This window comes from Miniopterus schreibersii (assembly GCF_964146895.1).
Source record: "Miniopterus schreibersii genome assembly, chromosome: 6".
Taxonomy (NCBI): Eukaryota; Metazoa; Chordata; class Mammalia; order Chiroptera; family Miniopteridae; genus Miniopterus; species Miniopterus schreibersii.
The window spans coordinates 16,560,203-16,582,664 of NC_138107.1; the positions used below are offsets into that span (position 1 = coordinate 16,560,203).

Genomic DNA, 22,462 nt, shown 5'->3' on the forward strand with positions numbered 1-22,462 from the left:
TCCCTGGTCCCCAAGACTTCATCATTCTCTCTTCAGTGCTCAGTCAACTCCCTGTATATTTTTAATCATTCTTCCTATCATATTATATTGAAGTTATGTGTCTGCACACTCACTCTCCCATAGTGGGCTGTTTCTTAAGAGCTGTATCCATGTGTTTGTATCCTCAGATCTACATAGTCGGGGCTCAACAAGCATTTGTGAAAATGAGCAGAAGTTAGCTTTTCACTGCCGCTGGTCTGTAATTCCCATCAAATGCTTTATGATATTCATTCTCTTACCCACCCACTCTTGCAACTCACTCTCTGGTGTCAAAACCCTTCAACACAACCACAGCTTCACTTCCTCTGTTCTCCTTCTAAACCCCAATCAAGTCCATATTTAATTTCAAGATGCTGAGTCCAGATGCCACTGTTCTAGATTCAGCTTGCCCACTCCTTTTTCTCCATTGGACTTCTCTGTGAGTTGACTGCTCTGCTAGACAAACACCTTCATGCCTTCCTTCACGTTCTGCCTCTGCCACTAAGACAAAGAACTGTTAGGAATAGCACCTGCATTGACATCATAAGGAATCACCCAGAAAGGTTTTGAGTCATAAGAAGAAGCCCATTTATATCCTTCACATTGGTGACTAATGTATGAAGCACCTATCGGAAATGAGCCCTTCAATACATAAGGCCTTGCATCATTGGCATCACCTGGGAGCTTGAAAATGCAGGATCTCAGGCCTTACCCCAATTCTACCGAACCACAAAAGATGTGCTCATTAAAGTTTAAGAAGCACTGGGCTCAGGTACCAGGCCACCTTGGGTCTGTATTTCACAGTCAAATGGTAGCAGGTAGTTCCAAGAAAGGCAGGGGGTGAGATGAATGGAGCCTGGGTCTTGGAGTCAGGTGATACTATTTTGGATTCCAACTGTACCTCTTGTAAGCTATGATGCTCTGGCTTAGGTGATTTACTCCCCTCTCTCATCCTCATTTGTAAAGTGGGGATAAAAACACTTGACCAGCCTAAGGTTGTAAGATGCTGTGATACGTGAGTCAAGTACCTACCACAGGACACAATATATAATAGGCAGACAACTAATATCATCTGTCCCTTACCTGGCTACCCAAATTCAACCCCTTAGAGGAGTTTTAGGTGATCTAAGCTAAACTGTACCATTTTCCCCAAGGCATTCCAAGGCATTTCCTAAGAGATTTTTTTAAAACACACATAACATTACCTGTAGGGCTAGTTGATTTAGAATTACAATAAGACCTTTCCCATTTAAGATGATCTACTGACAAATAATCCTCTTTAATGTGGTGTAACAGGGAGATGTCAGGTCCAGAGAACCATGGGATAGGCCACATCTGCCTTATGTTTTGCTGTGCCCCCCACAGGCAGCCATGGTGGACTGCACATGGGTTGAGAGGAAGGCTGCTGGCTCAGAGTTTGGTGAGGAGCCCCAGGGAACCCACAGCTCCCAAGGAGGCGCTACCTCTGGAAGTTTACTTTTAGAACCCTGGGAGGGTTCAGAATGCACAAGGTTCCCCCTGTGAAATCTCAATTCCACCTGTGCCCTGGGAACCCCTTCCAATAATCTAGGAGTGCCCTGATTCTCTACTCTACCTATAAGCATCCTCACTCAGCTTTCAGCAACCACAGGGCAAGGTCAAGCTATAGGCCTGCCTATTCCAGGACCGCTGACCCCCGAGAAAGTCTTAGGAAACTTCGAGCTCACCCAAGTTTGGGTAAAGGTCTACAGGGCCTGTGGCCAGCCAGTGCCAAGGGGTCTGCAGAAAGGTTCACCAGCCTGCAGCTAATCAGTCATGTCTTGGATTTCCTGTTCTCTAACCACCTATCAGGACTCATCATGAAGAGCAGGGAAGATGATTGTCAGGTTGATGGCCACCCTTTAGATGACATAATTTTGTGGTTCAGAATTTATGTCACTTCCTATATCTCAACTTTATTTTCATAATAGCACTGGAACCCTTGGTATGTTACTAATCCTATTACACATTTCTGGTGGAATTCCTTTGTCAGGTACTCCTGATATTCACTTCTGGTTTTGGAGATGGACTGTATACATGCTGGGGACATTGCATTCTCATATGGCTTATGTCCTCTGGGAGCAAATAAGATATCTCTAACCCATACTTGTAAACCTTTTACGGTTGTATTTCCTAGGTATTTGTTTAGTAAGAGGAATATAAATAATCATCTCTAATCATGTATTTAATAAGCAATTTCTAATAATTTAAAAAATACTTGTGCATTATTTCTGAGCATTTAGAAGGAATGGGACATTGGGCTCAGTGCAGGAACTGCAGAGATAAAGAAGTGTCTTGAGCTTCTTCCAGTCCAAAGGCAGCTTTCCAATCATTTTCGGCCATGAGAGGTAATGGGAAAATTAATTTAATTGGCTGCAAGTTCCTTGAACTTGACTACAAACTCCGGCGTAGTCACCTGTGTATCGCTGACGCTTCAACTTCCTGTTAAGTGTTGTTGAATGAATGGTCCCGTGAGATATTGCACCATTTCCCATGTAAATGTAGCTATGAGATGGAGTCCCTCTCCTACAGATGCACTCATTGCCCCAACTATGAAGTAGGATGAAATTTACCTATAAGGTACTGGGTTATGAAAGGCTTTTGTAGATGCTACAGAGATGAGTCAGTGCCAAGCCTGAATAACTCGATCCAGAGGGACCATATCTATCCAGGTGCACAGGTGTGCGGGTACAGACATTAGGACACTATTCAGAAGCCACCCACACTGCTCACCTGAGGGGACTGGATAAAGAAGTTCATGCATCACAACCCTCTGGGATTAGCAGGAATGCGCAAAGCTCCATAAGCAATCTCTTTGCAACAAAGGTCCTTCTTAGTGCTGGGAGGTGTATCTGCCTAGAGATGGCTGTCCCACTCTGGCCACCCACTCTGGCCACCTTGTCCTGGACTCGTATGTGCCTTCCTCCCCTCTCCTTCCCTCCCACAAGGTGAGAAACAGCAAGCGATGCAATCCTTTCTCATCTGGGGCTCCTTAGTGTTTGCTTCTCCCAACTTCTCCCTGTCATTAGGTAGAAAAGGTTGTTTCCTTCCCGATCTCCACGCCCTAAATTGCCATCGTCTCACACCACAGCCAGCAGGACTACACCTGCTGAGCATGAGCCCTGCCTCTTCTCCTCCAGAGGCAGGTTTGGAGGTTGCTCCTGAGGAGCTGCAGGGGAACCGGGTTCCTGCGCAGGACTGGGAGTGGGGCAGGGCAGTGAGGGGGGGTTTCTCCGTGGGGACTGCGAGCTGAGCTTCCAGTTTCCCTGGCTCTGCCCTGCAGTCGTCATATGTGAAGAAGACAGGTGCGTGGAGTGAGGGGAAAGGGAGGCCCTCTCCCGTGCCCCAGGAGAATACAAGGCGTCCGCGGGCATCTTCCTGATAAGACTTGCTAAGAGCCCACTTCTCTGAGGCCACTGTGAGTCCGGCCACAGGTCAGTGGCTCAAGCCTTGAATGAATGCACCTCTTACCTGATGGTTTAACATGGGCAACAGGGTTTAGGTCTTGCCAGTCAAAAGGGTGACCGAGGGTGAAGCAGCCGCAGAGGCAGAAGAGCACATGCAATTTGCGCAGCAGCATCTCGAAGCGGAGCAGTGGTTTCAGCTTACCCTTCTTCGAGGCGGGTTATTAAAAGAAAAAACAAACATGCCATAAAGAAGATTTAAACAAGCTGACGAATCAGTGTTATTAGATACTAGTAACGTGATTTTATACATTATAAACAAAGAAGGCACTTGGGGAAAATGGCACATCCATTTCCTGGGCTGGGTTTTTGACAGGCACCAGGGTGGCAAAATCCTTGGTGATCTTTTTGTAGAGCACAAAAACGGCACATTCAGACTGTTCGATTAGGTTTCTAGTCACTAGTTCTCTAACTTTGTAGCAGTCTAGTTTAAATATATAGGACAGTGTAAACATATAATGATTATAATAATCGTATAATAACATCCACAGGCGTGTCTAGCGCATAGAAAACATTCAATAAGTTCGGGCTAATAGCTTCATCGCAATTATACAATGATTATATTGTTACAGCTGTGGGTATGTTTGGTATTGACACTATATTTTTGGTTATCTCTGTAATACTGCTATACGGAAAGCTTCCCAAAGGCAGGGGTCAGGTCTCCTTACTGTCCCCAGTGCCTAATAGGCGGCCCAGTACCGCTGGTGTTGAATAAATGTCTGTAGAATCCATGAAGAAATGTCTGTGGTCCAACAAATAGAATATCAGACTCATGATCATGATAAATGATATTACAATTAGGCTCATGCTAACATCTTATCAGCAAAAACTATCTCATATTTGTGTATCACCTTCCCCCTTTAAAATGTCTCCCTTCAACTTTTTGGGGTGATGGAAATGGCCCAAACCATCACCATCTCTCACTTGAACTTTCCCTGCCTTTGCCCTGGTCCCAACAGAGCAGCCAGATTGATCATGTTGCTCCTCTGCTCAAAACCCCCAAATGACTTTATATCACACAGAGCAATAGCCACAGACCGAGTTACGTAGAAGGTTCTACACAGCCTGTACTCAACAGACCCCCCAATCCTGCCCCAGCGCCTCTTGCAACCTCACTCCAACCACACTGGCTTCCTTGCCATTTGGCAAATATATCAGGCACTTCCTGCCCTGCCTCAGGATCTTCACTTGTGTCCCTTCTTCCAGGAAGGCTCTTTGGCCTGACAGCCAAATGATTGGCTCCCTCACCCCTAGGTTTCTGCTTCCCTGTTATCTTCTCAGTGAGGCTTTCCCTGATCAATTTAAAATTACAACCCAACCCTCTTCTCTATGCTAATATATGCCCTACCCCCACCCCCAGGCTTTATTTGTCTCCATAATATTTACCACCAACTAATATGTATGCTCTGGACATTATCTGTGAATTGTTCCTCTCCCTCTACTAGAAAGTCAGTCCTGTGAGTGTAGGGAATTTTGACTGTTTTTTTTCTGCAATACTCTCAAGACCTACAGTAGCACTTGGCACACAGTAGGCACTGCTAAATGCGTGTTGAATAAATAAATTCTGAATCTTACTAGTTTCTAACACATACAGTGACTAACACATACTGAGCCAAGTTAATGACTGATGTGAATGTTGGTCCCACTGATACCGATGGGGTGCTAACTAGTTGACACAGTTATTCTGCTGAAAGGTATAAACGTGGAGCGGTGGGTGGCCCACAATTAGTGCTCCTGGGTATCTATGTGCTCCCCTACATTTCCTGGCCTTCCTTGTGGCTGGGTGGAGCCATGGGGCTGATTTCTGACAAATGGGTATTTGAAGTGGTCTAGGACACTTAACAGTCCGTATGTCTTCTCCATCCTTTCCTTTCCCTGATACAGCAAACTCAGAAACCACGTGTGGTTCTCAAGATGGAAGAAGCCTGGGTCACTGTCACTGACAATCACATGGCCTTTCACGAGAAGGAAATAAACCTCTGTGGTGTGAGGCCACTGAATCTCCAGGTTGAGCTTTACTGCATCACTGCAGCCCAGCATGGCTTATCCTGACTAATATCAGATGTGCAGCCATTCAACCAATGGGTATTTATTGAGCAAATACTACACACCCTCTGCTAAATTAACAATTGTGTAAATGCTCGAGAATTTGACACAATCCCTGCTCCAGAAGAGTTTACAACAGGGTTTCCAAGATAAGAGGAGCACAATTAAGACAAGAAGATAGCAAATTGCAGGGACTTTTAAAAATTCTTAAATGATGTGGTACAAATTCTCAGGGCAGCAGAAATTCAGAGAGAAAAGTTTCAGAGGAGATGGGGCCACAGCAAGGTCAGCTCTTATCACACAGGTTATAAAAATGCAGACAGGTCACTGGGAAAATTGTCGCTGGAACTCTACGCTGTTTGGGCTGCTTGTAGAATGACTGTATTTCCTTACTTTATATATATTTTTTAGTCAGAAAAAAATGTGTATAGTTTAACTCTTTAAATTATAATTTTGTTTGATTATATTTTACCTTATATCAGTATTATTTTTAATTTTATATATGACCATACATGATTTCAAATCATGTTAATGCAGGTTAATACATGATCTCAAAAACCCAAACATGGCAGAATAAAGTAAATAAAAAATTGAGTTGTCACTGCACTCATAATCACTTTCTAACAGATTTTTTCCATATGCATCTCTATGTTAGAATACATGCACATATACACAATATTCACACATACATATAAATATACATATACATATATAAATATGTAGTTTAAAAATTTACTTACAAAATTTCATACTATAATTCCACTTACATTTTTAATTTGATAATACATTGTAGATACCATTTCATACGAGTACATAGCACTATAATGTGCTTTTTTATTTTAAAAGGGCACTTAGGACTTGCTCCAATAACGTCTGTTCACTAGTTGAGTAATAATACTGCTGACACTTGAAGGCTTCTTATGTCCCAAGCATTCTGCAGTTTCTGGCATTGTTATCTCACTCAGTCATGACCAAAACAATCTGTGAGGGAGGTTTAATTACCCCCATTCTACTGTTGAGGACGTTGAGGCCAGGAGAGTTGAACTAATTTGCCCTAGTCAACCAGGAAGCTAGTGCTATAACCACGACATACCAACTTCTGTAGCCTCAATTCCTGCTCAGCCGGAAACTATAACATTCTAAGTTAATAAATAGAACAATTATTTTAATGATGCTAAGGAACTAACTGAATTAAGAAGCTGACTTAACAAAAAGTTAGAAACTGCTCTCCAAAGAGATGAGACTGTCTCGTTGCTTCTGCCCTGATAAATATTTGGAGCAACAGGCTAAAAAGCTGCACAGTGCTGTGTACGAATCCAGGGAAATAGCTGCTGAGTTTCCCAAGTAAACAACAGAAGTTGAACTAAAGTCAGGCTGTCTGCTTCCACCGCACCCCCCCAGCTGTTACACTGTCACCACTGGGTTTTTCATCAGATAACACCATCCGCAGAAAGTATTTATACAGTAGAGGGCTTTAGAAAATTCCATCCCTGATGCTTACAGCCTTTAACTGAATAAGGGGAGTGTCATTCATCCCATTTGGAAAATCACTGGAGGTGAAAACAAGAAAAAAGGAAGATACGTAAGGAGATCAACGGCGAATTTTAGGAACATTGCATGGCCCACAGCGACTTGGTATTCATCGCATCTTTCCTGTCAATAACCTCAGGAAGGATTAGACATAGCCAGTTGCTGGCAGGACTCCCTCAAGTCTTCCAAGCAGGACTGGGGTGCTCTGCCCTCCCCCCATGTTTCCCACCAGATCAGGGCCGCTGCCATCACCTTTGTTCCCCAGAGTGGAGCAGGGCAGCTAAGGCCAGGCGAAAGGGCACGCTGGAGTTCCCAACCTGACCCCACCCCAGCTACAAAAGGCTCTTGAGGGACCTTTGAACGTACTGATTCCCAAGCCCCACCCCGGACCTACTGACTCAGGACCTTCAGAAGGCAGGTCCGGCCGTCTGCACTGTAGCTCCTTAGGGATTTGGACACAGCCGACCCCTGCATGTAGTGTTTAGAAACTGCGGCAATGGGACGAGTGCTAATTGATTTTTCATCACCCTATCACATGTGCAATCTGATCTCACCCTCTGAATGATTTAATGATTGGCTGACTCATTCCTTCATCCATTCGGCTATGATTTCATTTACTCAATTTTAAGACTGCCTGTCAGTCACTGGGTATGGGATAAAAAAAATTTTTTTGCACAATTAGACTATTTCATTTTATTTTTCAATTACAGCTGACATAATATCATATTAGTTTCAGGTGTACAACATAGCCGCTAGACGTTTATCTAACTTATGAAGCGACACCCCAACAGTCTAGTATCACCCTGACACCATACAGTTCTTAGAATATTGCTGACTCCTCCCTGTGCTGTACTTTACATCCCGGTGACTATTTCCGTAACTGCCAATGAGCACTTCTCAATCCCTTCACCTTTTTCACCCAGTCCCCTCCACCGTCCTCCCCATCTGGCAACCATCAATTTGTTCTCTGTATCAATGAGTTTGTTTCTGTTCTGTTCGCTCATTTATTTTATTTATTGGATTTCACACATAAGTGAAATCATACGGTATTTGTCTTTCCCTGTCTGACTTATTCAAAATAAGTGTGATTTTTTTCTTCAGAATCCCCTAAGGAAAGAGACTTTCAAATAATCACAATGAATGCTACAACTGATCGTTTATAAGACTTGGTGGAGATAAAGGTGTAGTGGGCATACGAGAACAGAAACAAACTTTAGCACCTCCATTTTTCAGTTGTGGGGGGATGAAGATCGATGAGACACAGAAAGGCTATGCAACGTGCCTGAGGTCCCACAGTGGGCCTTTGGCGTGGGCAGGTCTGTGGCAGGTCTTCTTCCTTTTACCCCTGTGCACTGAGTGGCAGAACGACCCAAAAGGGATCCCCCTCTTCTCTCCACTTTCCCAGTGCCACAAAATGCATTGCCTTCCTCCACTCTCTCTGGTGTGCTTTGTGGGATGGAAAGAAATGCCAAGACTGTCCCCAGCTGATGGCAAGACAGCTATGTCCAAAGCTTCCCTGAAGTCAGAAAGGAGGTCCTCGCTGGGCCTGACTCCTCAAGAGCACCAAAGAGAACACACCCCCCCACACTTCACGGAGCAGAGGCTCATCAGTCTCAGACTCTAGGTAGTCAGGCCATGGGGCCTCCAGCAGCACAGAAGGCTGCCCCCTCTTTGCTCGTGTAGTTTTCTGTGCACACCTCCACTGACCCACTTTTACCCTCTACTGCAGTGCTCTGTTGACGGTATTGCTTCACCTGTGTGCTCCTCCGGGGCAGAGGCTGGTCTCATTTGTCTTTTTTTTATTACTACTTAAGAAAGGGCTCAGCATATAATGAGCACTAGTAAATGCTTCTAGAAGGAGGGTGAAAAATCTTGTCTTCTTTTTGGTGTGGGCTATCAGGTAGCCCAGAAACATGGTTCCAGGTGATTTTCACACTAGGTTGTGACTTCTCAAAAACGTCACTGAAGTGGGGCATGGTCAAGTGCTTGGGCTTTAGTGCTTAGAGCCCAACTGTTTGGATCTGAATCCCAGCCTGGCCACCAGCAGTGTGACCTTCTGCAATTATAGAAAACTTCTGTGCCTTATCTCTTGACCTGTAAAGTGGGGCTGAGCATGATAATAATATTACCCAGGGTTAAATGACAAATATTTGTAAAACAGCCAAACATTTCTAGCATCATGCATCGGCTATAGATAAGCAGTTGTTCAATAAATGTTAACAAATAAAGGTTAAGGTGTCAATCAAGACATTGAGATAGGAACAGAAAGGATTTGTCTTTGCTGATTGAAGTCATTTGTGGGTCATCATCTCCTCTGTCCTTAGTTGGTTCTGCGGAAAAGATCTTGTGGGTCTCACCTGGCCGGCATGGCTCAGTGGTTGAGCATCGACCTATGATCCAGAAGATCAGGGTTCAATTCCCGGTCAGGGCACATGCCCGGGTTGCAGGCTCGATCCCCAGGTCAGGGGCGATCCCCAGTGCAGGAGACAGCCGATCAATGACTCTCTCATCATTGATGTTTCTCTCTCTTTCCCTTTCCTTTCCTCTCTCTGAAATCAATAAAGATATATTTAAAAAAAAAAAAAAAGATCTTATGGGTTTCACTGAGGGATGTAACTTCCCTGGCACTATAATTAGCATTTTTCCTACATTCCCTGGAGAACTTTGTGTTCAGTTCCCTTCTTTCCCTCTTCAGGCCCTGGTAATGCCTGGGGCACCCCTGAAGTTTACCACCATGGCCTGCCTCTTCCAAACTTACCAAATGGTCCCTATTCTCAGCTCCTTACACTTGGCTGCCAGGAGGTACTGGTGTGCTCAAGAGCCTTTCCTCAGCAACTTACAAATAACAGCCCTTTCATTTAACAGAGGTCTCTTGGAGGCATCAAGACCTCAGAATTTTACTCTAAAGGAAAGAATCACATGCTGTTGGGGAGAAATGTTTTGGAGAAGAGGACTTTTCACGACCTTTGAATCAGGTTCCAGGAGCAGAATCCACTCTGGTATCCCAGCACTGCGTGGCTGCCAAGCTTCAGACAAGAGTGAGACTGTGCTCTGTCCTAAATTAAGGGCATGAACGATTCAGAGCCTGGTTTGTGATGTAACTTCTGTGTTTGAGGGAGGAGACACATAATAGGAAATACTTAATGTGGGTAGAGAGGGAAGGAGAAAACCCCAGAGCAAATAGTTTTGTTCTTGGAAGGCTACCTGTCCTCAAACTGCAAACAAAAATGGGACAATTGTTCTTTTCTGAAAGTAATGTTTTTCTTACTGTGGGGAACCATAAGCCAGTCCTCTCTTGGGAGAGTTAAGAGTGAAAGGGGCAGTCCTGGAAAAGAAGTCCTTTTGAAACTCAATTACTGATGTTATGGCAGAAGGCTAAAGAAGTCAAGAATATTTTTATATCAGTCTTTTGAGTATATTTTGAGCATTTTTTCCTACCAGTTCTACATTTTCTAAAATCCTGAATGAGAATTCTTTGGCCCAGGGAGAGGACTTGATGAAGCAAGCTTCTGGAAGAACTCAAGATGGGGAACTCAAGAAGTTAAACATTTTAGATTTAGTTATATAGTTAATAGGCTCGGTAATTAATGCACGTAGAAAGCTGTTGTTCCAGAGACTGGAATGTATGACAGGACCTGCCCTGACTCCTGCAGTTCGACCTTTGTGCCCCAGGAGGACTGCAAGTGATCAAGATGGTATCTGAGCCACTGTGCTCCAGCGACAGAACGTCTGCCGCCCAGGATGCAGATAAAGAATCAGCGGTGAGCAGATGAAGGGACGCTGGGAAAATCGCTGGGCTGCAGCTTTCATCTGATTAACCTTTTCCCTGAATGCCAAACCCTTTACCTACCCTTTTCATGCCCTGATAAAAAAGGTCGGCTTGAGATGAGATGGAAGTCGGTCTTTGAGGTACATAACCCTGCGGTCTTCTCAGATCACTGGCCATCTGAATAAAGTGCCCATGATCCAACCCTCATCTCTACTCACTAGTTCTGGGAGTGACAGGGAGCACCAATGGCCACCTTTCCAGTTTCAGAACCAGCAAACGCTCCTGATGACATGTCACAGGCATCTGAGAAGAGACCCAGGGATTGGTTTCCCGATGTCTCGACTTGCTGATTCTTGTTTTGTTTTGCTTTAATACTAGCAGAAACTCTTAAAGATAAGCAAAGAAGAATCTTGACTGCAGCTCAAACCTTTGGAATCCAAACTGGATTAGGTTTAAGTAAGTTGTTGGAGAAAATCATGGAGAGGGCATGACCTCCTTCCTGCTGACCCTCAGGCTGGACTCGGGTTCCTCACTGCCTCCCCTGTCCTGGGAACATGCACTGTGCTTGCCTTGGTCACGTTAGAAGCTGCCCAAGGACACAGCCGTGAGACAGCAATGTGTGGTTGAGACCATCTGGACAGTACACACGACTGAACCCAGTTAAGGCCTCTCTGTAAACTTTAAGATTCTCGTGAAGTCTACTCATCTTGTGGTTGCCCGAAACAAGCCTCGTTTGGAAGTTCCCTTACTTTTTAAACTGCCACTTACCCACCTCGAGTGGCTTGCATCTCTCTTGAGTCTCTCCCTGCCCTCTGTGTATATGGGGCCCGGCTTCACATTCTCCCTGGCAAGCTCCTGAGGCTGCAAACTAACAGAAATTTTAAAAGGTATGAGGGTGTCAGAGAGGTACTAAACTTATCGGGGTAATCACTTTGCAAGTTATGTAAATGTCTAGTAAGTTATACAAATGTTGTACACCTGAAACTAATATAATATTATATGTCAACTGTAGAGGATGGGTATAGTGTAGTATTTGCCGCACTTGTACCCTCTACAGGGCTTAATTCTGCTTCGGCTAAGTGCCGAGGAGGCATGGAGACAGCTTTTGGGTTTTTTAAATGCAATTTGAAGTCTGAGATGTTTGGACAGATGTGACTTCAGTGCGGGCACAGAGGAGGATGGTCGGTCTGGGGTGGGTGGTGCTGGAAGGGATGGAAAGCGTTTTTAGAAGAGGTCACACTGGAGATGACTCTCAAAAGAAGAGCCATAGGAGACTGACTCGGCTTGATGGGAGGAAGGACGGCATTGCACAGAAGGGACACTGAGGGGCGCAGGCCGGGATCAGTAAGAGGGGTGCGAGGAGATGTTAGCAGATGGGTGTTGGGAGGAAGGAGGCTGGAGGCAAGAGCAGGGGCCAGAACACAGAGACCCTACACGCAGCACATCTGAGTGTGGACCCCTGTCCCACGCGTGGTGGCATTTCCCACTGTGCCCCACACTGAGGGCCTTTCACTCACCAGGGGTGCAATGCACGTCTGCAGGAATGACTTCGGCACTGCAGTGGTGTCTCCTTGTGTCCTTAGTCCAACGGCATGTGTATGTGTGTACGTGGGGGGGGGGTAAATAGAGGGGCCTGGAGCCTCAACCTGTTCCTGAACCAGGTGTGCCCACCGCCTCAGATCAGCTAAACGCGGGCCCTTGAGATTTGTGGCAGCCCCTTCCTCATTCCTTAGTGCGCCTCTCTCCCCCCGTCACATTAGGGTCTTCTCTCCGTAAATCATACACCCTCCCTCATCCTGTTCTATCCTTTACACCTGAGGACCTGAAACCATCCTTCTCAGAGGAAAACAGAGAACACCTTCTTTGCCTTCAATCCCAGTTCGGAGCACAGGTTACCCTCACCTCGTAACCAGCTCTAGCTCCCAGGCTCAAGGGGACCTTGGCTGGGTCAAGGGCAATATCAGCTTCCCCCAGTGCCTCCTTAGCACCCACAGACCATGCTCACTTCGCAGTATTATCCTGCATTAATTCATGTCACTTTTTAACATTTAAAATATTTTCTTTTTCTGTCCATTTTCTTTTTCTAAATAGATTGAAGCTGCTCCTTAAAAAGGTCCTTACCTTTGACCTTTTAATTTTTTTAAAAAAATATATCTTTATTGATTTCAGAGTGAGGAAGGGAGAGGGAGAGAGACAGAAACATCAATGATGAGAGTTGTTGATCCGCTGCCTCCTGCACGCCCCCCACTGGGGATCAAGCCAGCAACCCGGGCATGTGCCCTGACCGGGAATCGAACTTCGATCTCCTGGATCCTAGATCGATGCTCAACCGCTGAGCTACACCCAGCTGGGCCCTTTGACCTTTTTAGATTTCTCACAGTTCTATGATGTACCAGCAGGCCCTTAACAATACATTCCTCTAAGCTTTATTTCTTATGTACCCTGTTTTCTTGTTTTTTGTGATTTTATTATAAGTAACCTCCAATCCTCTATGCAAATATGTATTTTAGGGGAATATGTTTAGCAACACTTCCCATGTTACTAAAATGAAAACAGTGCTTCTTGCTTTTCTGAACAAAGGACTACTATGTATGGCCACAAGTCCCATCTTCCCGACACTGGAGTCTTTCATCTTCGGATGGTCACTGAGAACTCTGAGAGAATGACCACAAAGGATTCTGAATCTGAGCACAGAGGAATAATTCATAAGAAGTCTTTTAACTCTCAAAGTTTCCTCACCATAGAAAAGTGCCTTTTTTTTTCAACTCAGGGATATGAATTAGCTAGAAATGCATTCATATTTGAGAACTAGGACCCTGAAAAGTCTAATGTTTGTTTAGGACACTTAGAACTGAAGAATCCAAGGTGACAACACTAAAACTCTTGATACAACAGTCTTCATAATCGTAATTTATGAAAACTCATTATTGCCACAACCAGCCAATACAAAATTTTCTAACTGGCCACAGGGAGCAATAACTGGTAACCCAAAATCCAGAACACAGGACTTACCTATTCTTTTTTATTTATTTTTTCAGTTATAGTTTACACTCAATACTATTTTGTATTAGTTTTAGGTATACAACATAGTAGTTAAGACAATCATATACTTTACAAAGTGGTTAACCTATTCTTCAATGGTGCAAAATTTACCAAAGCAAAGTCAGCAATTCTAGTGGGAGTATAAGTGGGTTCACTGATTTTTGGGGAAGGTAATTTGGAAAGCCTCCAATTGCTTATATCCTTTGACCTTTACATAACATTTCTAAAATCGGCACACAAAAACATCTTATACACTTGGAAGTAAAACCCTAAAAATGCACTATGGCGTTTATTTCAACTCTATTTATAAGAGCCAACACACACAGACACACACAGAAACCGTACAGATGTTAAACAATAAGATAATATAATCAATGGGATTTTACTGTTATTAATGTGATAATTTCAAAATAATTCTTTGACTTAGGAAACTGTTTACAATGCAATTTTAACTGGAAAAAGAGTATAAAATTGCCATGTAAAAATTCATACTAAAAAGACTATTAATTAATATAATAAGGGTGATGGAATTATGGGTGTTTTTCATTATGTTTTACATATTTTACAATACAATGTATTGCTTTACTAATAAAAAATAATTTTAAGAAGATATTTAAGAGGATATTTAAGAAGAGTTTGTATGACCATGAAAAGTGTTTATGTTTAATATTTAGTAAAATGTTATATAGAGATTTAAGAGAATTATCCATGATCCCAGATACATAAAACAAAAGAGGAGACAAGAAGAAACAAAATAAAGAAATAACAAATATTTACAAAGCTTATATTCTTTAAAGGGTTTTGTATAGTTAGAAACTAAATTTTTTTTTAACCCTCTACTTTTCTCTTTTCCACAATTTTAAATCAATGAGAATATCTATTTTTTTAAAAATCAACAATTTCTTTAAATACTAAAGGCTAAAAATCATTTTCTTCTACTTTGGTTCCTTGACTACTAGATAAAATATCATTCTGGCAGATCAAGAAGACCTTTATTTACTTTTTATTTTTTTAAATATATCTTTATTGATTTCAAAGAGAGGAAAGGAGAGGGAGAGAGACAGAAACATCAATGATGAGAGAGTCAGTGATCGGCCGCCTCCTGCACACCCCCGACTGGGGATCAAACCCGCAACCCGGGCCTGTGCCCTGACCGGGAATTGAAACCCCGATCGCCTGGATCTTAGGTCCACACTCAACCACTGAGCCACATCCGGCTTGGCAAGAAGACCTTTAAATGAGAGCTCAGAGAACACATCCTATTTCAATCCATTTAGAAGTAGGCATCTTTTTGCCTTTCTTTTGTGGACTTTGTATCTACCACTGAAACCACGGTTTCCTATGTGCTCTTCAAATCTCAGCAAGATCTCCAAATATCCTACCAGACCTCTGCAAGTCCTGTTTACCCTATTTATCTGTCACTGTTAAATTCTTATCAGGCATCATTTCCCCTTTGAAATAAAAGATAAACTAAAACAGTAGGTAAAATATCCATTCTCAGGTCTGGAATTTCTGCCAAGTAAAACCCAGTCCTGGCAACAGATTAGGGTATGTGCCTTAACTCTTCTGCTACCGGTGAAGAGAAAGAAAATTCTCGTTCACAAGTATCAGTGGTCTCTTTGTCAAACTCTTTCTGATTAACCTTTAGAATGGGAGTATATGGCAAGCAGAACAATGACACTACTCCCAGCCCCCACCCCCAAAAAAGTCCACATCCTAATCCCCAGTACCTGTAAAAATGTTAATTTACATGGCAAAGGGGAATTCGGGTTGCACTTTTGTATTGTGGAAGCTCCTGCTCATAATTAGATGTAAATGACCTCATACATTTTTCTATAACAATATTTTTAAAGCAACTATACCCTTGCTTGATAAGGAAACAATATTTCATTCTGAAGCAAGCTAAACGCAGCCAGAATATCATCCTATAGCAGTGATTCTCAATCAGGGCTGTTTTGCTTTCCAGAAGGTATTTGGCAATGTCTGGAGACAGTTTTGGTTGTCACAACCGGGAGTGCGTGCTTCTGGCTTCTGGTGGGGACAGGCGGGGGATACTGATAACCATCTATGATGCACTGGACAGCCCCCATGACAGAGAAATATCCAGCCTGAAATGTCAGTAATGCTGAGATTGAGAAACCCTGGTCTAAGGGATGCAGGCGAAACCAAATCCTTGTTTACTAAGGAAGAAATATTTCATTCTGAAACAGGCTATAGGGAGGCAGATGCCTGGTCAATACAATGGAGAACCTTTTGATAATCAGGCCTTTTGCGATGTATAACTCGCAATGTCATGAGAAGGCTTCAAACACTGCTAACTGGTCCCCTGCCGGGGGGGGGGGGGGGGGGGGAGGGGGGTGGAAAAGAGAGGGGTGCATGGGTGTAGTTGGACTCTGAGGTCCCGTCTTTATCTGAGAAATATGATCCCTTTTAAAACCATCGACAAAAATTACCTTACTTCATACTTGTTAATATTTAAAATAGGAAAGAGAAAAAAACTACCTACTCTATTAATATTATTTTTCTCTCTACCACATGAACTAATGGAATCAAAACTTAGTCTGGAGATTGTCTTAGATGTATAACATCTAAGTAAGTGACTTCTGCAAAAGACTCTAATGCTTCTTATCTTGGGAAGTAGACACAACTCTTGTGAAATCATTTCACAACCTAAGAAACTCAATAAAAGTCAAAAGAAAAATAAGCAGCAGTTCCCTATTGTGGAAGTAATTTCATAAAACAGCCATATATAAGTACAAGGACATAACAGCTGCAACTAAAATAAAATCAATTTGTTCTACTTACATTTTGAAAATGGGACCTCATCTGCACCCAGTGTGCAAATGTCCAGATGTCTGGAGCCCTAATCAGCTATAAGGCCATAGACATTAAGAGTTTTCTAAGACCACTATCACTGAGCAGTTTGATGCCATACTGAAAGCACACTGGGACATTCCACCCCAGTTAAAGCACATCTCATGGAAGTGCTGGGGCTTCAGGGACTTGAACAATGAAAGTTGAGTCAAGGGAACAATAACTAGACTGGTGAGGGAACAATGCAGCAAGTCACATGAGGAGCTGTTGAAGGAACTAGGGATGTTTATTCCGGGGGGAAACCCAGAGAATACATGACAGCTACAGATTTATGGAAAAGGGACATGTTCTACTTGGATCCAGATTGTAGAAGTTGGTCAGGAGCTTGACAACAATTACTGTATTCTCTTTATTAAAGGAGCAGTTTAAGTGCAGGTCTGAGGAATACCAGCAAGGATCCTGAGAAGGGATTCCTGCATTGAATGAGGGCAAGAGTGGAACAGCCAGCCAGATAACCCTCAACCTGAGGGTTAAGATCAGCCAGGCAATGTAGATGAGTTAAGCAGAACCCGTGTAATAGAAAAATCAGTGGTGGGCACTGTGACAAACAGGACCACCTAAAAGGGAGTCACACCCCTCTTCAGCTGATTGTTGTCATGTAGGAATGAGAGCTCCATGTCACCAGAGCTCCTAGCTTATTTTTCAAGAAATGCTGTAAAACTACATTCTTCTGTAAAATCTACTGATTTATAAAGGAGAGCAGCTAATTCAACATTTCAAAACATATAACTCAAACAGAATAGATGAGTGGCCTCCAGGGAGAACTAGAACAACCCTCCTTAAAGATGCCCCAGCCACGCTCAATCCTAAGAGATGAAGATGGTAAATATGGCAGAAAAGAAGCCATACAGATCCCGGAATTGCTGTCACATTCTGTCTGCAATTTGAATCACCAGACTGGCCACTTCGAGCTGAAATTCAGACGCACTGACCAATAAATAATGAATGGGGTCTGGTAAGTGCAGATAACCAAGTCTCTAAGAGCTGGCTCTTGCCCTGCACACCACGTAATTGAGGAAGAGCTTCCATTCGCTTGAAAACAGAAACATCTCACTCTAGGGCCGTGTGTGTCAACATGAGGCAGGAAAGAGAAATAGGGTTGCTTCACTGTGGCAGTTGATTGTCCTGTTGCTGAGGTCATTCCTACCCTAGGTGGTAAACAACACTGAAACTTTTCCCTGGCTCTCTAAAATCTAGTCAGTGGTCAACTAGGGAACGTTCAAGAGCTTCCTTAGACAGTGAAAGCTTCACTCAGGGAAACAACCCTACTCAAGCCCGGTCCAACGCCCCCACCAGAAATCCTGCTGCCGCGTGTAGATTTTCAATGATCAAAAGGCCATCGTCACACAGATATCTGTGCACAGCCCTATTCAGGACAAAGGCAAAGCTGCTAACTCTTTTCTGTCCTTTTTTTCCAATTCCCTGTTTCAAATACTCTATTTTGAATTTTACCTGATCACTTTCAACTTCCCAAAGTGGTCTATCAGTTTAGCATTAAAATCACAGCATTCTATGATGGCATGTTTTATAGGTAGCTCTTAGTTAAAAGTTCCCAACACTATGAACAGAGCAGAACATTTTTTATGTATAATAAGTTACATTATTTGAAAAGAATAAGATAAATAAAAAGACACTGAAATTTATTATAAAAATTTTGAAAATGATGCACAGGGAATTCAAAGTGACATAATATTAGCACATAAGGATAGTAATAAAACTCTTACATTATCCTAAGAGTATATTCACAAGCTTATTTGTTTTTATAAGATATAACAATGTCATCCTCATTACATAGATGGGGAATTTGAAACAGAAACATTAACTTCCCACTCTACCTCCAAATATAGCTCTGCCTGCCTACTCTTCCACGCTCCACTAGATCACTACCAATACACCCGAGCTGGTCTCCTTTCCCCACCATCAGCCATTCTTCACATAGCACCCAGAGTGGCCTCTGAAAGAATGTAACTCTTATCTTCTCATGCCTCTGCTTCTAGCTTCTCACTGCACGTAAAGCCCAGAGGGCTTACCTCAGCCTACGAGGCTCTGCAGGCCCAGGCCCCTGCCCCTCCACCTCACTCCTCAGTTCTCCCCCTCCCTCACCTCCATCTAGCCACACTGCCTTTCAACTGTGCCTGAAACACACTGAGCTTGTTCCCAGGACTGTGCACTTGTAATCTTGTCCACTGGAACTGTCTGCCCATCTCCTTGGGGGCTCATCTGCAGGCCATCTCTCAAAAAAGCCTCTCCTCAAAACCCAATCCAAGAAGCTGGGCCCCTGCCCGGCTGGCATGGCTAAGTGGTTGAACAACGACCTATAATCCAGGAGACTGAGGTTTGAATCCCAGGCAGGGCACATGCTCCGGTTGCTGGGCTCAATCCCCAGCAGGGGTGTGAAGGAGATGGTCAATCAATGAGTCATCATCAATGTTTTTGTCTCTCTCTACCTCTCCCTTCCTCTCTCTGAAATCAATAAATAAAATACTAAAAAAAAAAAAAAAAAGCTGGGCCCCTCCCACCTCTCTCCCTTTCTCTCTAACATACACACAATACTCTACCACAGCACTGTTTCCTTTTCTTCAAAACTTGCAATACTACATGAATTTACTTTGCTCATCCCTCAGTTGTAGAACGTGAACTCCATGAGAACAGAGCCCTGTCTTAATCACATTGCTCTATATTCAGTGTCTGGCATACAGTAGGTATTCAATAAATCTTTTTTTATAATAGATTTTTATTGATTTCAGAGAGAGGAAGGGAGAAGGAGAGAGAGATAGAAACATCAATGATGAGAGAGGGTCACTGATTGGCTGCCTCCTGCTTGGCCCCCCTGGGGATCGAGCCCAAAGCCAGGCATGTGCCCTGACCAGCAACCGAACCACGATCCAACTGCGATCTCCTGGATCATAGGTCGATACTCGACCGCTGAGCCACACGGGCTGGGCTCAATAATTATTTCTTGAAGTCAGGGAAGGAATGCACAAAGCTGTACTAGCAATCAACTAGCCCCTTAATTCAATCAGTATCTATTCTTACAGTAGGCTTTTCTTTCTCCTCAACTGCTAAGTTTATTTTTGAAAAGAAACTATAAGCCTATATAATAGACTGTTTCTATTAAAGTGCTATATCTATAAAACGGTCAAAGTGACAGTGAGAGTACATAACAGATGATTGCTTCACAGAGAAAGGCAGTCAAAATCCACTGCCCATCCCTTCAAACCACAAAGCTTCCACAGAATTCCAGAACAATATAAATTTTGAGCTCAATGTTTCCCCTTCGATTTCTTATCACTCAATACTTTCTCTTCAGTGCTTCACTTTTATGGAAATTTCTCAATGTCTCAAGAGGTCAGTGGGGCCAATAATCATGGGTGTTAAAATCAGGCTTGCCCTGGCAGGTGTTGCTCAGGTGGTTGGGTGTCATCCCATGCACTGAAGGGTTGCCGGTTCGATTCCAAGTCAAGGCACATTCCTGGGTTGGGCTTGATCCCTGGTGGGGGTGGGGATGGAGGACTTGATGTGTGTGATGTGTGGGAGGCAGCCAATCCATGTTATACTCTCACATTGATGTTTCTCTCTCTCCGTTCTTCTCTCTCTCAAAATCAATGAATTGTTAAAAAAAAAAAATCAGGCTTAAGATGAACAAAGGTATAAATAACCTGATTACAGGGGCACTGATAATTTCCAAAGATTGAGCACCTGAATTAATCTGAAATATAATGATATTACTTATAATATTGTAAAACACATATACTTATGTAAACAGGGATTTAAGGGGTTTTTTCCTTGTGCTTCTTTCTCCTAGGCCTTTGCACCCTGCACTCCCCTTGGACTAAAGCAATTAAGGAGGTGGCACAGCTGTGAACAATGGGTTAAGATGTCACCTTATCAAGACATCCCTAGGTGACCAAGATCAAAAGAATGACTTCCAGGGCTGCAGGTAGCTGCTTTCCATTCCCAGCCTCAGTTTGCCCCATATAACCCGATCCCTCAGGCCACTCCCGAAGACAGGTTTTGGATGCTCGCATGCTCCCTGTCTTCTTGGTTAGCCAGCCTTCTCAATAAACACCTTACATGATTCCCAGCCCTGAGCCCCTTTCCTTTCCAGAAAGTATCCATTTTCTGAGGTGTCAGGGAAAGGAAAACAGATGCCAAAACTCCAGCTGACTTTCCCAGGGGGCCCATTCCAGTTGCTCAGGTACCTAGTCAGCACTTTCCTTAATGCCCTGTGCTGAGAGTCTCAAAGAGGAAGGAAAATTGTATTAGTCCCCAAATCTAACCAGGTGAGGGAATGCATATTCCTCACCACCGAAGTGCACAAGCACAGACATAAAGTGGAGAGGAAATGAGGAACCAGCTTCCCAGGCTTCTGTTTTCGGGGAACAGTTGGGGTGCTAAGCAAGCCCTTTCGCACCTCAGAAGGGATTTCTCAATTGTCAAATGAGTTGCTGAGCCAGATTAACATCCCTCCCAACTCTGCTACTCCCTCACTGCTAGTAGCTCTACCGACACTGGAAGCCCTGGTGACAGTCTGTGATGACAGAGTGTGGTGTCTGCCTTGAGAACAAAGGGCCCACTTCAATGAAGGGCATCACCACGCTGTCCACAGCAGCAACTCCTGCACAAATGTCTGGGGAAGAGAGAGAACCCTTCGTGCCCATGGGCAGTGAGTGGAAGTGGGCAAGCTGGAAAATGCCACTTGGGTGGCTCTCTCCCCAGGGCCACCAGAACTCCCTCTGTGACGAAATCTGTCCAGGTCCTGGCAGCTCACCCGTCCCTCGTGGGGGCCAGAAGGCCATCTCCTTCTTATGGATCAGACCAATACTTAATACCTTCGTCCCCGAGTTCCATGTTAGCCCAATACTTGGTCCTGAGCCTTTTGGGATGGCCCACAGTTTAACAACAGACGCATTTTCCTGCCCTTACTCACATACCAGTCTCCCAGCTCAGCATCTCATTCGGGTCAAAGGCAATTTGTGCAAGCCTGATTTGTTAACACCAGTCCCTCCCAACCTGAACCTGTGTGTCCTTCAAAGGTGGCAAGCTCCCCTTAGGAACCCGCCACACCTCTCTCCTCCCTCCCCCTCACCTCGGCAGCTGCCCCAAGAACCACGGGTCTGATGGAAAGCCTGGCCTTTTCGGGTTTTTTGGAGACAGAAACTTCTAGGAGAAGCTCCAGGGGATGAGGGACAAGAGCACATTCTCTGCTCCCCTCCCGCCCCAGGGCTGAGCAGCCCTGAGCCTACCTGGCCCGAAGTGGGGAGCTCTGGGACGCGAGGAGCGACAGAGCCGAGCAGGGACAGCACTGCTTTGTTTTTATAATTCTGGTCCTAAAACAGCTACTCGGAGCTGGGCTGGTGCAGAAGCAATACGCCCTAAGGGATGGTTTTGCTTTGTTTTGTCCCAGCGAGAGGCCCATAGAGGAGAAAACGCCCTGGGTTTCCAGTTCCCCTGGCCTGATTCTCCCCTTCGGCACCGAATCGGATTCTTCCTCCAGAAAAGCTTTGGGCGACCTGGGTTTGAATTCCGTTCCGCCGATCGCAAACACCCCAGCGCTGTCCCCGAGGGCAGCGGGCACCGCGAGCCCGGCGCCGGCCAGGAGGCGGGCACGGCTCCAGCTGCGCCGCTTCCCCGAGCTCCGCGCGGCTCCGGCTCCTCCGCCTCGAGCGCCGCGCCGGTGCAGCGCGGGCCCCGCCGCCCC

The 22,462-nt window shown here is 44.3% G+C and overlaps 1 protein-coding gene across 4 annotated transcripts in view; it reads right to left on the reverse strand.

The window, feature by feature from the left end:
• The window catches only part of PLA2G7 (phospholipase A2 group VII), a 36,857-nt gene that overhangs the window by 13,809 nt on the left and 586 nt on the right, over positions 1–22,462 (reverse strand). The window contains exons 1-2 of one of the 4 annotated variants that reach the window (XM_081139723.1): positions 22,008–22,457; positions 3,508–3,649 (exon numbers count right to left, since the gene is read on the reverse strand). The exons of 1 other annotated variant lie outside the window; for it this stretch is intronic. In XM_081139723.1, the coding sequence (XP_080995849.1) occupies positions 3,508–3,616 (109 nt within the window). In that variant the 5' untranslated portion in view covers positions 3,617–3,649; positions 22,008–22,457. Of the gene's footprint in view, positions 1–3,507; positions 3,650–22,007; positions 22,458–22,462 lie in introns of those variants that run through there. 2 more of the 4 variants (XM_081139722.1, XM_081139724.1) reach the window with 2 other exon arrangements.